Source organism: Crinia signifera, chromosome 12 (genome assembly GCF_055691185.1).
Source record: "Crinia signifera chromosome 12, ASM5569118v1, whole genome shotgun sequence".
NCBI classification, from domain to species: domain Eukaryota; kingdom Metazoa; phylum Chordata; class Amphibia; order Anura; family Myobatrachidae; genus Crinia; species Crinia signifera.
The window spans coordinates 20311712-20326877 of NC_139228.1; the positions used below are offsets into that span (position 1 = coordinate 20311712).

Sequence of the window (15166 nt, forward strand, 5' to 3'; positions counted from 1 at the left end):
CCAGCCATTTGCTGACACACCCTCATGGCTGGAGGGCAGGATGTAGGTGTCATAAGCTTCAGCAGTAAAGTTCTAAATTGTACGTCTTGTGGAACATTCATAAACTGGTGCTGAGCCGCACACACCAAGATGATCTCAGCATTCTGGTGAAACATTCTCCCCCACTCTCTGTCCTCAGGACTCAAAACAGTTCATGTTTTCCAGGTCTCCGCACAGAATAACATACCCTCCAACATGGCCCATTCCATTAGGTACAAAATGCTCTGTTTCTGGACTTCCCTGTCAGTGGCAGTTGCAGATGTGAGCCTGCAGCACAGTCCAATATTCAAAAAGGGGAGCCACACCTACTGCCACTCAAAACATCACTGTCCTAGACTCGCTGGCAGTTTATGTGACCCCCCCCCTCTTTGAATTTTGGACTGTGCTGGAGCCCCACCTCTGTAACTGTCACTGGCAGGGAAATCCAGGAACAGAGCATTTTGTTCCTAATGCAATGGGTCATGTTGGATGGTAAGGAATAACAGGTTTTATGATTTGGCTCCAACTGTGAAGTTTTTTTAAAATGTCAGTAAGTAATGAATGCACCTGTGCACCTTCCCGCATCACCTAGATAATGTGCTCAGTATGGGGTCCTGAGGACCGAGTTTGAGAACCACTGATGTATGGCCTATTCCAAGGAACTTCGAAGAATGTATCCTCATTCATTGCCGAGGTGTATTAATGCCTTGGGCCACCCACCCACTACTGCAGGGATCCTCAAACTATTTTGCTCTGGGACCCCATCCGACAATAAAAATGACAGGACCCCAGCAAGTGACTGCAGAAGGTCATCACATCACATATGTAGTCAGCAGACAGCACATACATGGCAGCATTGTGGAGGCACAAAATGGGAGGAGTCTGAAGTAACAGACAATTCAACAGCTTTATCAGACTCTTTGAATAACTGACTGAGATTAGAAAAGTCATCAGCCTGATGGCCAGCAGCATGAAATAGCGACCACATGCTGAGAAGGTCGGGACCCACCTTGGCGTCAAGACCCACAGTTTGAGAACAGCTGCTCTAGTGGATAGCACCCTCTTCTGTGTGATATTTTGATTTAAGATCACGGATTTGGGACCTGGTTTGTGGAACAGAATGTATGTATTGATGAAATGTGTTCCCCAAGGGGTGTCCACATCTAGTCATTCAGTTTTGTACTCCCACAACAATTCATAGTTTAAGCTTAGTGGTCCATTTAGTGACCGTTCCTCTAGTGGTGATCTCAAGTCTGACTCCTATAGGCTTAAATATGGCTGACAGACTAAATTGCAATATACAGTAGTGTTGGATTTGCTATGGAATGTGAACTGAATAGTTTTAGAAGCTGTGTACCGAACGTATTGCTGTGGGTTTGTACTTTCCTCTATCACTAACCAGCGGATTTGTCTCCTTACAGGAAGACCATCACTGCACTTGCATTTTCTCCAGATGGAAAGTTCTTGGTCACAGGAGAGGCAAGTGTTTGCAATGGAGCTTGTGTTGTAAGGAGTCTTATTGGTGGGGGGGATACAGTCATTGGATTGACCACTGAAGGTCGAGAGGGCTTTGGGCGACACCAGAAATAGGTCGACATTGCTAAGGTCAGAAGGTCACCACAAGTATTAGGTCGACAATGGGAAAGTTGACAGGAGGCTTTTTTTTTTTTTTTAGCCGACTTGTGCCGACGGGCTGCATTTCATACCCTACCATCCACTACGTTGTGGTGGGAGAATATAATAGTGTGCCGAGTGCAGTGAGGCACCGTGCACGAAGTGTGGTCAGGGGGGTGCAGTACACTTGGTGTTCATGTCGACATTCAGAACAAAAAAACATGAAACGTTTGTCGACCTTCTGATCTGGTCAACTTTAGCTATGTTAACCTATTTCAGGTGCCGACCTTCAGTGGTCAACCTTATTAAGGCCCAATTACCCATACCCATTACGGGGAGTTTCCTGCAGTGATCTGCTAGGGTCCATCTGATATAGATGTTCTTATAAGCAGATAGTTTGTGAGACATTGGTGCCTAGCTAGAAGTGCAATTTTTTTTTTTTTTTTTTTTTTTTTTTTATAATCTGGGCAATTTAGGAATAATGGTGAACAGTAATGAGTAAGGTTAAGAAAATTAACGGATGTGAATATTTCCAATATTAAAAAAAAAAAAAAAAAAAAAAAAAAAATGTAGTGGACTCTTCCCCAAACGCTCAATACCCAGACCCGTCAGCCTGATCCGCTAATGGAAATGAGGGGGGAAACCAGGTTTACTCCTATTTATCCCCTGATATCACATTATCCAGCCCCAAAACTGGGCAGTACAGTAATGGAATTTCTTTGAAAGTGGGTGTTCCCAAACAATAAAATAAGGTCCCTCTCCTGAGCAACAACCAGCCCTAGGTTAAACCCCATACCCCTCATGGTGGAGGGTGCAGGGGTTCATGGTATGATTTAATTTTGTTCTGTACAGACAGCCTACAGGTCTAATTGAGGCGTCGCCGGCACTTGTAGAACCACAAGTACCTGCAGAGATTCTGGAACACTGTCTGGGAGCTATAATGGTTCTCTACAGAAATTCTGCAGAGCAGGATGTTGCCGGATTTGACCAACTCTGATGTAGTTCTGTTTAGTTACCCTTGGATTTGACGCATAACTGTTCTGCTTTTTTGTGGTGCTTTAGTGATCAAAGAATACAAACAAATTCACCTACTGTAAAAATATGGTTTAAAGAGCCGCAGGAAGAAGTAATGAGTTCATTAAAAACCAATATTAACTTTTCTCTCCATTGAGATTCTTCCAAACTGTTTGATGTTGTACTTGTATTGTCTGGGATGTAAACAGCTTGTGTGTGAATTGGATCCAAGCCACCCTAATAGACGTGTGGTCCTGGCTGTATCTCGGCTTACTTTATTAATTGTAGGGGAGGAAAGATGTTGTCAGATGAAATTATACAGTAAATGGAAGAATTAGACCTTTTTTAATCCTTGGGTAGGGTGTAATGAAGTCTGAATTTGGCGGCCAGATTCAGCCATTTTTTATTAAAGGGGCAATCTCTTACTAATGGCATGACTTTGCTTTGTAAGTGGTTGCCCCTTTTTAAGAAAGCATTAGAGTTCGGGTCACCCAGCATGGCCACTGGGCTTGGACTTCATTACATCCCGCCTCTTGTGTCTTCAGCATTCCTTTACCAAGGCGCTTGACTCCATATCATACGCTGAACCTGCATTGCTGGATTTTGCCACCTTGGCTTTTCCATGTACTTTCATAGGAGAGGAACTGGGGTTCCCGTTTATATAAGGACTGAAGATTCTGCTACACAGCCTCTAGCTCTATTTTGGGGGGTGGGCAAAATAGAATGCCTAGAACAATGCTTCTCAGTCGCCATCCTCAAGGCAGCTCAACAGTCTAGATGTTTGGTGTGTCCATGGCTCAACATAGTGATGGTTCGATCAAATTAACTGGGGTGCCAATTTAGTCACCTGTGGCCAAGCATGGGTATACTTCAAATCTGACCTGAGCCTCGAGGAACTCTGGTCTATAGCCTCCATTACGGAAGGTACCTAGTTCCCACCACACTAGAAATGTTGTCCCCTTAATACCTCGCCTGGTTGCTGGTGAGGCTGCTCTACAGGTGGCCTCACATCTCCACATTTTGGTTGGAGATCATATTTTTAAGGAGATGATATCAAAATGTTGCTGCCATTGTCTCACCTAGTTTGCCCTAGTTCCTGCATTGGAATACTTTTTAATACTAAATCAAGCTACTGTTATGTTCCCTAAGTTGTTTTTGATTTTGCACATAGTCTTGGTGAGTAAACAGATCACTGCTTCAAACCATTTGTCTAGTTGTTCTGAGGAATAGCTGGAATGTGACTCCAAGACAGAGTGGCATGACTGAAATAAACAGGCGGGTGTGATGTAGACTATTTTAAGGAGGACAGAAAAGAGTGCCTTTTCTTGGTGCACCTAGAGAAATAATACTTAGTAAAACATCACTTTTATTGAGTTCATTTAAAATAGTTGCGAAGATATAAAAAGGACTGGACAACACGTAAGACAACAAATAGTGATTTTTAAAAAGGATAAGAATCCTCACCTAGCGGGACCCCACTACCCGTTATCACCGTTATTATTTATAATATAATAGAATATTATAAATAATAACGGTGATAACGGGTAGTGGGGTCCCGCTAGGTGAGGATTCTTATCCTTTTTAAAAATCACTATTTGTTGTCTTACGTGTTGTCCAGTCCTTTTTATATCTTCGCAACTATTTTAAATGAACTCAATAAAAGTGATGTTTTACTAAGTATTATTTCTCTAGGTGCACCAAGAAAAGGCACTCTTTTCTGTCCTCCTTAAAATATCCTGTCTGTGCCTCTGGTAGCACACCCTCGCATTTACATATATCCAATTAATCAATTATGCTATGAGGGTCCACCCGTTTGTTACAATAAATCTACCTCTGTGCGACTGACAAACCTTTCTCTAAACGTTCTGTGATGTAGACTACCATCCTTCGCCAGTCAGACTGGCACTTTCCACATGCTTTTTATTCTGATGTACAAGACTGCAGCTGGCAGCTACAACTAGGTTTAAAAACAGCAAATAGTGGCTGATCTGATTCATGACTTCACTTTACCGAAAAGGCCTCTGTTCTGATCTTCTCCCAGGCAACAGACTTTGGCAGTGTTTTGTTTCCATCTTGTCATTCGTTACCCTGTTTCTAAAGCATTCGGCCTATTTATAGGCTGTTTCAGATGTTATTGAGGTAGATCTTTTTAACAAGATGAAATCACATTGAGAAGCCACAAGTCCTCCAAAAGCCCAATACACCGCCTTACAGGAAACCTTCAGCTGCTTCCAGTGGTTGTCTGCAATTAGTGCTGGTATCCTCACCATCCTTGCTCAACCATTCTTTTTGTTGAACTGTCAAAGAATCGTGTGTGTGTGTGTGTTTGAGCTACTGTAGATAATGATTTTATATCTATATTTTAGCCATAAAATGAAGTCCAACTGCCTTATATTGTGTAGGTCCACCTCTTGCAGTTGAGGCACAGACCCAACAAGAGCTCTGAAGGCTTCCTGTGATATCTGGCACCAATACATTAGCAGCAGATCCTTTTTAAGTGCTGTAAGCTGCAAAGTGAGGCCTCCATAGTTTGGACTCAATTTGGGTGGACAGGGGTCAGCGTGGGCACTCTGTTCTTTCTACAGCTCCGTGGCAAGGTGTTTGGACACCTTTTTATCATATTCTGCATTCACTTTTTCAGCATATTTTGCTACATTAGTTCTGAGGGATGCGGCCCCATGCACATCCGTGACCTTGGTCATCGATGACTGTTTCCAGTTGTCCTTACTTGACCACTTTTTTGTTTGGTACGAACCACGAATATAACCTATCCTTTAGGAGGTGCTCTGACCTAGTCGTCTAGCCATCACAATTTGCCCCTCATCAAAGTCACTCCCATCTTTACATTTGTTCTTGAAGTTGATGTGCTCAAAGCTGGAAGAATGTGCAGGGTGTTTGCTAATATACCCCACCTTTTTGGCAGGTGTCGTCGTAATTATATATGGTTTTAATGTTCTGGCTGAACTCTAACAGTTGAGATCGCGATCGGTCTACGTACGTACATAGTTTGTTTTTATATTCCTGATAATGGGAGAGGGATATTATAACAAATCTATATTGGCTAATCTATATCTCCACTGTACTTACAGTATAGCGTTGTTCTTGGCAAGCTGCTGACAGACATTTTTCTGTTCTAACCATGACTTTGTTCACAGAGCGGGCACATGCCGGCAGTGCGGGTCTGGGACGTGACTGAGCGAACACAAGTAGCGGAACTCCAAGAGCACAAATATGGCGTGGCCTGCGTGTCCTTCTCTCCTAGCTCCAAGTACATCGTATCTGTTGGGTATCAACATGACATGATTGTCAATGTGTGGTCATGGAAGGTGAGTTTTGGAAGAATATTAAGATGTAACGTTAGTAGACTTTATGTATTAGTCCAATTTGCCTTCATATGTATAGTAGTACGTCATCAATGGTGTTGAGGGGTAGGAACAGTGAGAAGTGACCATGTCCTTTTACCACAGCTTCCCCATTGGTTCTCCTACTCCACCTTCCCCCGAAACTTTACTTAGCCCCATTTCCACCTGTAAGGCATAGCCATGGAGCAGATCCTTGGGTTGCGGGGCCAAGGCAGAGCTATGTGTTTTGAAGCCCTTGTCCTATGCAGAAAACCAGTAGTAGCGACTGGAGCCAGCTAAAGCAAAGATTGGCCCACAATCTTTAGCTTTCTGGTTATTGCCTAATCTATTCTCTTTCAGAAAAACGTGGTGGTGGCAGCGAACAAGGTTTCTAGTAAAGTGACTGCAGTCTCGTTCTCGGAAGACAGCAGTTACTTTGTCACGGCTGGGAACAGACATGTCAAGTTCTGGTACTTGGATGAGGCAAAGTCATCGAAGGTGAGAGTGGTAATATATGTATGGCAAGTGTTCCTGTAATAAGCATCATTTCACTTCCACTGACCAATCCACAGGGAGCAAGGATTAGAATTGCCTAGTTGTCCTATGTTAATCGTATTTTAGTTTGAGCAAAATAACACAAAAGGAAGACTGTCCCACAGCAATAGAGGTTTCCAGGAACACACTGTAACATAACACCTCTTCTGCAGCAGCAGTCACGCGTTAATTATAGTCATGCCATATTATTTTAATCAGCAGGAGCTGCTTGTGAGTAAAATTCACTCAGTTTTGCGAATAAGATGCTATTTAAAAGATACCAGGTGCAACAAGGTATCTACTTGTATTGCATTGAGGATGATGTATGTGGACACATCTGTACATGATCTAGACTAGGGTTTTTTATTTTTTGGTTGGAGGGGGGGGGGGGGATTAGGTACTTATGTAATATCTGGGCTCCCGTTTTTCTTATGAGACCGTGTCCCCTCGCGGGGCTCGCTGCGCTCGCCACGCTTCGGGCAAGGTGGCTCGCTGCGCTCGCCACACTATATAAAATCAACTCCATGTGTAGTTGGATAGTAGGGGTATGAAAAAATGGGGTTCATTTAACATGGGAGCCCAGATAATACATAAGTACCGGGGATTACAGTAGAATGGACTTATTTTGAATGAAATGCATGTGAGCACTTGTAGCTGGCCGTTAAAATGCCACATTAGTGTGAATAAATATATTTCTCATTGGACATTGAACTACACTTCTGTGTAACTGCAATCCATCTACATTACACAGTTTGGCACGACCCATAAGATAATTATCGGGTGACAATCATTGCGATGTGTCTATACACAGGTAAACTCTACAATTCCACTCCTGGGCCGCTCTGGTCTGTTGGGAGAGCTGAGGAACAATTTCTTCACTGATGTTTCATGCGGGAAGGGCAAGAAGGCGAGCAGTACCTTCTGCATCACATCCTCGGGCCTCCTGTGTGAATTCAATGACAGACGACTACTAGACAAATGGGTGGAGCTCAGGGTGAGTTTGGTCAGATGCCTTCTTGGGAATCAATGTATCTGACCACTGTGGTTGGTGGACACTGAAGATGTGAAGTCTGTGCCACTCTCCAGTTCAAAATCTGGCGATTTGTACAGCCTTTAAATCCGTAGCAGGATGCAATACAGTCCATGTTCATTAGAGGTTCCCGATGACGGCCGAACTCCAATTTAATTATTTTTTTTTTTTTAGGGCACCAATCATTTTCAATGCATTGCTTTCCTTTGCTAATGTTTGCGGCTTTAAAAAAAAAAAAAAAAGTCAACCTACAGTACCTTTTTGACTGTCAACCTAATGCTTGACATGAGTTTTCATGGTTTTTTTTGGGGGGCCAAATGTCGACAGTTGACCTGGACACGGTATTCAATGTTGGGTCACTACTGTCGGGCCGGCCTGACAGCTGTGACACTGTCCTGTTCTCGGTCTGCTCGACCGAGAATTTGAAGGCGGTATTCAATGCCCTGTCTGCCGCAGGCCGGGAACGGGGCGTGACTGCGGGAATCGGTGAGCTGCTGCTGCTGGGAGCCCAACTGCTTGTGAAGTCGGACTCGTTCTGCCGAGATCCCCAGTTCAATGCTGTCGGAAGACAGCATTGAATAGGGCCCCGCAGCCATCTCCCCTGTCGGGAATGGCTGCGGGAGATGGAAAAGTCCCCTCGCAAGGCTTGCTGCGTTCGAGCGTGGTGCCTCTCTGCGCTTGGCACACTATTTTATTCTCCCACCACACTGTAGTGGATGGTAAGGCATAAAATACCTCCTGTCGGCTCACAAAAATGTGAAAAACTCAAAAAAACGACCTTCCCATTGTCTACCTAATGCTTGTGTTGACCTAATGCCTTACAGTGTGTGCTCCGTAGCCCCGCATACCTTTAACCATACCCCCTTTATTAATGCTCCAGTAACCACATTGTAGTCACATTTCCATCCTAGCAAGCAGACATAGAAGTAGGTTGGCATCTCCGAGTCTGATCAATATTATATATTGTTGTCAATGGGCCAGGCCTTACGGCAGTTTGTACAATTTCTTGGTTCACCGCACCCCAGACTGGCTGATGTTCACACGGATGACCCGATGCAGTGTCCTTGACTGGCGTTAGCATATTAGACCACTGATGTGCACGAGGATGCAGTGACTGTTAGCATACATGTGAATCAGGCCCCGTGTGTTGTAGGAAGTTGCTGGACCGTTATATCTGCAGATCAGAGAAGTGCTGACTCTGATCGCTCCTGATCCTCGGAGCGATGGTCTTCTCAGTGTGAACCCCATGGGTATAGCTATGTGTAGATGGTTGTATCATTTCTTTCTGTGGGATCGCTGGGTTTATGAGCAGCTGTTAAGATGCGCCCTCCCAATACCTAAAGCTTGCAGGACGGGTTTGATGCCCTTATCACCTAACTCTTGCATGTATGACTATACAATTTCTTTGGGGGCCGATCATCTGCTGATTGGTCAGATAATTGTATAGTGTGCGCTCAATTTTACCCATGTGTGTTTAGAAAACTGGCTTTAGTACTGGTCCTAACTTATTTGTTATTGTCCCCTGACAGACCACCATGGCTAGCTGCATCATCGTGACTCAGGACTATATTTTCTGTGGTTGTGCAGATGGCACCGTGCGGATTTTCAACCCATATAACTTGCACTTTCTCAGCACCATGCCGAAGCCCCACAGCCTTGGAGTGGACATCGCCACAGTCACGGAAGCTAGGTGAGGCACAATGGGAAAGCTCTGTAATCATATGTGATGGGCAACATGTCCCCATTGTGTTTCTGAAATATGTCATGATTTAATCCCGCTTTTTAATTTGTCCTCGAATATGTATTTGTGTATGTTCTTTTGTGCGGATTTCCCGAATCTTCCTTCTCCAATTGAAGAAAAAATAAAAAAATGATCCTATGCCAGAACACTTCCTGTTGGAACGTGTTTCTGTGATGCATCCAATTGTATGCCTCTGACCCAACTGTAATCCTGCAGCCTAGAGAATTCACTACAGGACTTGAGTAGAGGTGTTTTATACTGTGTTGGTCCTGGGAAAGGGACGTTACGGCTTTTAAAGTCCTTGAAAGTTTATTAACGAAAAAAAAAGTACCTTAATTAAACTGTTGGCGGGCATCAGGTGGGAGGAGTGGAACGCACAGCATTGTATGGGCGTCTCCATGAAACCGCTGGGTATTCCCCCTGGGGACGCAGGTGAACTGATGCCTGCTTGAAACGAGCAGCTGATGTCACAAGATGTTTGGCAGGGCAGCGTTTAAGGTGCTTGCTAGGCAGTGAATATACACAGTCTAGCGTGCCAACCTGAATCAGGCCAATAGATGAATTTGAAGGCGGTGCTTTAAACATTTAGTAGTCATGCATCCTGGTTGTCAATACAGGAACAGGATGCCGACGGCAGAATACCAACAGCAGGCATCCCAATCAGTGAGTATATTGGGCCGGCTAGCTTGCAGACAGGGAAAGGTAATGGGAGTTAGGCCGCAGGGAGAGCGGGTTAGCTTTAGGCATTATCGGGAGGGTTAGGGTACATATGGAGCCCCTGTTGGGATTGCGGGGTCGTTCTGTTGACCACAGGGATATTGTATGTATACTAGTATGTAGTAAACAGAGGTTTGGGTTAGATCAGTAAATGTGGGTCTTCCAAGAGGCCATTGAGCGAAGACTATACAGGATGAACAGAAGAAATGTAGGACAGCAACGAGTGATGGCGAAGGAGTCACTGAGTAAAAAGTTGATGGAGAAAAATGAGAATTGGCAGCCTGCAATTCTTCCTCAGTAGCTCTATACCAGCTCTCTTCTCAATAGACCCATTTAAAAACAATGAATGATTGTTAGCCATGTATATTGCCTTGGGTGCAGCCACCAATAGCCCTCCACTTCATTTAAATAGCCACGATTCATTTACATAGGTTATTAATGCATCTGTTGCTTCTCACAGCTGAGGCACAGCGAGGAGAATTCAGGCTGCTGCACTCTTCTCAGGGAGAACAGTTATGTCTTTGATCCATGTATCCACATGTGGGTTTTTTCTCTCCTGACCCCCAGCCCACAGCTGCATGGTTTGGCTTTCAATAGATCTTGTGTTTTCCTTCACCAGCCTCTCTGTGTTGCAGATGACCCCTCCGTTTTTACAGCTTTTGTCTTCTAATGACTTGTCTGTATGGTTAAACCATAATTTATAGAGGAATGTCTCTTCCCTTCCCCATTTTCACAAGTCTACAAATTGCTGAGTGTTGCATTTCACATCGAGCAAATGCTACAAATCTGTCAGCCCCATTTATCACATTGAGCATACAGTACGGGGCCTGTGTCATCGGCCTGTCCTGGTAATGAGCCAAAGGGTATATTTGTCAAGGTAATTTTCAACTATTTTAAATCCGTCAAAATAGATAAGCTTCGGGTGCAAAAACCACATTTACTAACATTTAAAAATGCAATTAAGAAGATAGTGTTGGTAAATGTGGAGTTTAAAACAAAAATATATTTAAATGGACTTTCAGTAATAATATAGTATCTTAATTCATGGGGACTTTTCAATTTTTTTCCCCCAAGGCTACCACTAGGAGGTGTAAAATGAAGCTTTTTTTTCAATTGTCGATCCATTCATTCATACAATAGCCGCGGAGCTGGAGAGACCTTTTCTTTTCACTGTATCCTGAGGCTGTGAGAAGAAATGTGATTGGTCAGTGACTTTGGTGTCCAAGCCATGCTTTGCTCCCCTAACCAGAACTTCAGATAGCATACACTGTTCCTGACTAAACCATGGCTATTCGGGTGCTTAACCAGAGCTGTGTGCGTGCCCATTACTTTGACTGCTCAAAAAAATTGGATTTGCACCATAGAGTCTGGATAATATGCATCTTTTATCAAACGTGTTTTTTTTTTTTTGCAATCTTTATTTAAACGGCTACAATAATCAACATTCAGTCAGTGAAAAAAAAACCCTTTCGGGTGAAAACACACAATATTCACAATTGTGATCTGGTCGTTTATCAGGGATATTTTTCTCCCGCCAAAGTCAGTAACTTTGCACTAGGCCAAGCTTTTACTCTTCATACGTTTCATTATTTTCAGCTAAAAAGTGAAACTTTAGATCTCTTGCCGGAACAGAAGATTTTGACTTAGAGCGAAAAGCTTTTGCACGTTTCTTATTCCGGTCAAGTCACAACTTTTCCACACTAGCCGATTTTGAATATCTCAATTTAAATGTTTTCACTCCACCCTAATTCACACCTCTCGGGAGCACAGATTACACTGTATTCTCTGTAAGGGGGTGGCAGGAGTTTGAATTGCGGACTGTATAATACAGGTCTCTGTTTATTTTTAGATCTTACCTTTGCCAGAACTAGCAAATATTCTGTAAGAAAATGAAGTACTTTGTTTTGTTCTATCTATATACAGTAGGATCACGAATGACCCTTTTTATGCATTGTTATCTACTCCCTCCTTTTTGTATCTTCTATGGCAGTGGTTCTCAAACTGTGGGTCCCAACCTTCTCAGCATGGGGTCGCGACTCCATGTTGCTGACCCATCAAGCTGATGACTTTTCTAATCTCAGTCAGTGATTCAAAGAGTCTGAAAGATCTGTTGAGTTGTCTGTTATTTTAGACTCCTCCCATCATTTTGTGCCTCCACAATGCTGCCATGTATGTGCTGACTACAGATGTGATGGGTTATGGTATATTAGACTCCTCCCATCACTCTGTGCCTCCACAATGCTGCCATGTATGTGCTGTCTGCTGACTACACGTGTGATGTGATGGGTTATGGTATATCAGACTCCTCCCATCACTCTGTGCCTCCACAATGCTGCCATGTATGTGCTGTCTGCTGACTACACATGTGACGTGATGGGTTATGGTATATTAGACTCCTCCCATCACTCTGTGCCTCCACAATGCTGCCATGTATGTGCTGTCTGCTGACTACACATGTGACGTGATGGGTTATGGTATATTAGACTCCTCCCATCACTCTGTGCCTCCACAATGCTGCCATGTATGTGCTGTCTGCTGACTACACATGTGACGTGATGGGTTATGGTATATTAGACTCCTCCCATCACTCTGTGCCTCCACAATGCTGCCATGTATGTGCTGTCTGCTGACTACACATGTGATGGGTTATGGTATATTAGATTCCTCCCATCACTCTGTGCCTCCACAATGCTGCCATGTATGTGCTGTCTGCTGACTACACATGTGATGTGATGGGTTATGGTATATCAGACTCCTCCCATCACTCTGTGCCTCCACAATGCTGCCATGTATGTGCTGTCTGCTGACTACACGTGTGATGTGATGGGTTATGGTATATTAGACTCCTCCCATCACTCTGTGCCTCCACAATGCTGCCATGTATGTGCTGTCTGCTGACTACACATGTGACGTGATGGGTTATGGTATATCAGACTCCTCCCATCACTCTGTGCCTCCACAATGCTGCCATGTATGTGCTGTCTGCTGACTACACGTGTGATGTGATGGGTTATGGTATATTAGACTCCTCCCATCACTCTGTGCCTCCACAATGCTGCCATGTATGTGCTGTCTGCTGACTACACGTGTGATGTGATGGGTTATGGTATATTAGACTCCTCCCATCACTCTGTGCCTCCACAATGCTGCCATGTATGTGCTGTCTGCTGACTACACATGTGACGTGATGGGTTATGGTATATCAGACTCCTCCCATCACTCTGTGCCCCCACAATGCTGCCATGTATGTTCTGTCTGCTGACTACACATGTGATGTGATGACCTTCTGCATCAACTTGCTGGGGTCCTGTCATTATTTTTATTGTCTGATGGGGTCCCAGAGCAAAATAGTTTGAGGACCTCTGTTCTATGGCGACAGACTCTACATTGTGCCAATTGTCATTTGCTTAAATAATCCGCAGAGTGTAATTGCGTTATCTATTGCATTTATAATATTATTATTATTATCTCAGAACAAGCGGTAAGACCTTGGTTCATAGACATTCAGTCTATTAGCAGCATTTTCTATGTGGTAATGTCATGTTTGTGAGCATCTTGTTTACAGCATTTGTTTAGTGCAGAGACTCTTTGCAGCGTGTTGTCTGGGCTGCGTGGCTCTGGGAAAGAGTGGTGGGAATGGGAAGCGGTTGAAAGGTCTTCAGTGTCTTGGTAGATGGTCAATGTGCTAGTTGTACGGTGAGAAAATGTTGACGTGACTGTGGCCGACACATGAGAAGGTCAACACGAGTGTGAAACTGTACCTTTTTTCCTTGTGTTGACCTAGAGCAGGGGCAGCCAACTCCAGTTCTCGAGAGCTACCAACAGGTTACGTTTTCCAGCTCACCTCACAGGTACACAGGTGCACTCATTACTGACTGACACATTTGGAAAGATCCACAGGTGGCGCGAATTACTTCACTTGTGGTTCTGTGAGGAGACCTGGGAAATGTTAACTGTTGGTAGCTCTCGAGGACTGGAGTTGGCTACCCCTGACCTAGTGCATGTCAGTCTGTTGTTGACACTGTAGACCTTCTCAATCCACACCTGTGGGAATCAGTGCTGCATCTTGACTATCATGTGCAGGTAGAATTGCACCGTCCGGTGACCCCATTATATGGTGGGAAATGATAATAATAAATCGATGTCCTTTTTTATTTATTTTATTTTTTTCAACCTACCAGCCGCCTGTTCTCCAGCACTGCGAATGCCAAGTACCCGGACACTGTTGGAATGACCTTTGACCCCACCAACCAGTGGCTGTCTTGTGTGTACAATGACCACAGTCTGTATGTATGGGATATTAAAGACCTGAAGAAAGTGGGGAAAGTGTACTCTGCACTGTACCATTCTTCATGTGTATGGAGCATCGAGGTAGGTCCAGCATAACATACCATTTTACCGTTTTGGGGTTGTATTCAATAAGGATTCCGACTAACGGAACATCCCGCCAGTCGGAATCCTGGGACGTTTTTTTGCTGCGAAAAATAATGGATACATTACACGACTTTGGGACCTCTACTCTTTTCGGTGCAGAATTCTTGTTTTCCTTGCGGATTACTGTAGGCGAAGGGAATATTTTAGGTCAGTACAGGATCGCTGCACAGATGCTACATTCTAGCACAAAGGAATTGTATGCTGCAAAATGACTGATTATAGTAGCAACACACTACAGGTTTAACCTTTGTAACCCATTGCATGTCTCCTGGGTACCCTAGGGATGACTCTGGTAAAGTAGATGAATAAGGCCCTAGGTAACACGAATAAGTAGTTTAGACCTTTTTATAGTGCATAAATCCTGTAGCTTGTACACCAGAACATTGCGGTTTGTTCTAATTCCATATCCTTCTTGTATCTGCTGGTTCATGTTAATGGACATTTGGATTTGAGTGGTAACGTCCTCACCATATGGCGTACACCATGCATTTATTGTATATGCCCTGTAACTATGTACACCTCCGTTATTCTAAACACTACAGGGTGCTTAATGTCAAACCAATATCCTGAGCTACGTGACGTACGGCCAGGTGTATAAAAAAAAAAAGTGATAGTGGAGAGCGATAAACAGCCAGCCAATCCGCTCCTACCTGTCTTTTTGAAACCCAGCCTATTACATGGCAGGTAGGATCTGATTGGCTGGCTGTTTATCACTCTCCACTT

General features: G+C 43.9%; 1 protein-coding gene across 2 annotated transcripts in view; it reads left to right on the plus strand.

Annotated features, from left to right (window-relative positions):
* MAPKBP1 (mitogen-activated protein kinase binding protein 1) overlaps positions 1-15166 on the plus strand; it is a 99510-nt gene that overhangs the window by 50988 nt on the left and 33356 nt on the right. For both annotated transcript variants that reach the window (XM_083166913.1, XM_083166914.1), the window contains exons 5-10: positions 1440-1497; positions 5802-5972; positions 6348-6485; positions 7333-7515; positions 9081-9241; positions 14191-14380. In XM_083166913.1, the coding sequence (XP_083023039.1) occupies positions 1440-1497; positions 5802-5972; positions 6348-6485; positions 7333-7515; positions 9081-9241; positions 14191-14380 (901 nt within the window). The remainder of the gene's footprint in view (positions 1-1439; positions 1498-5801; positions 5973-6347; positions 6486-7332; positions 7516-9080; positions 9242-14190; positions 14381-15166) is intronic.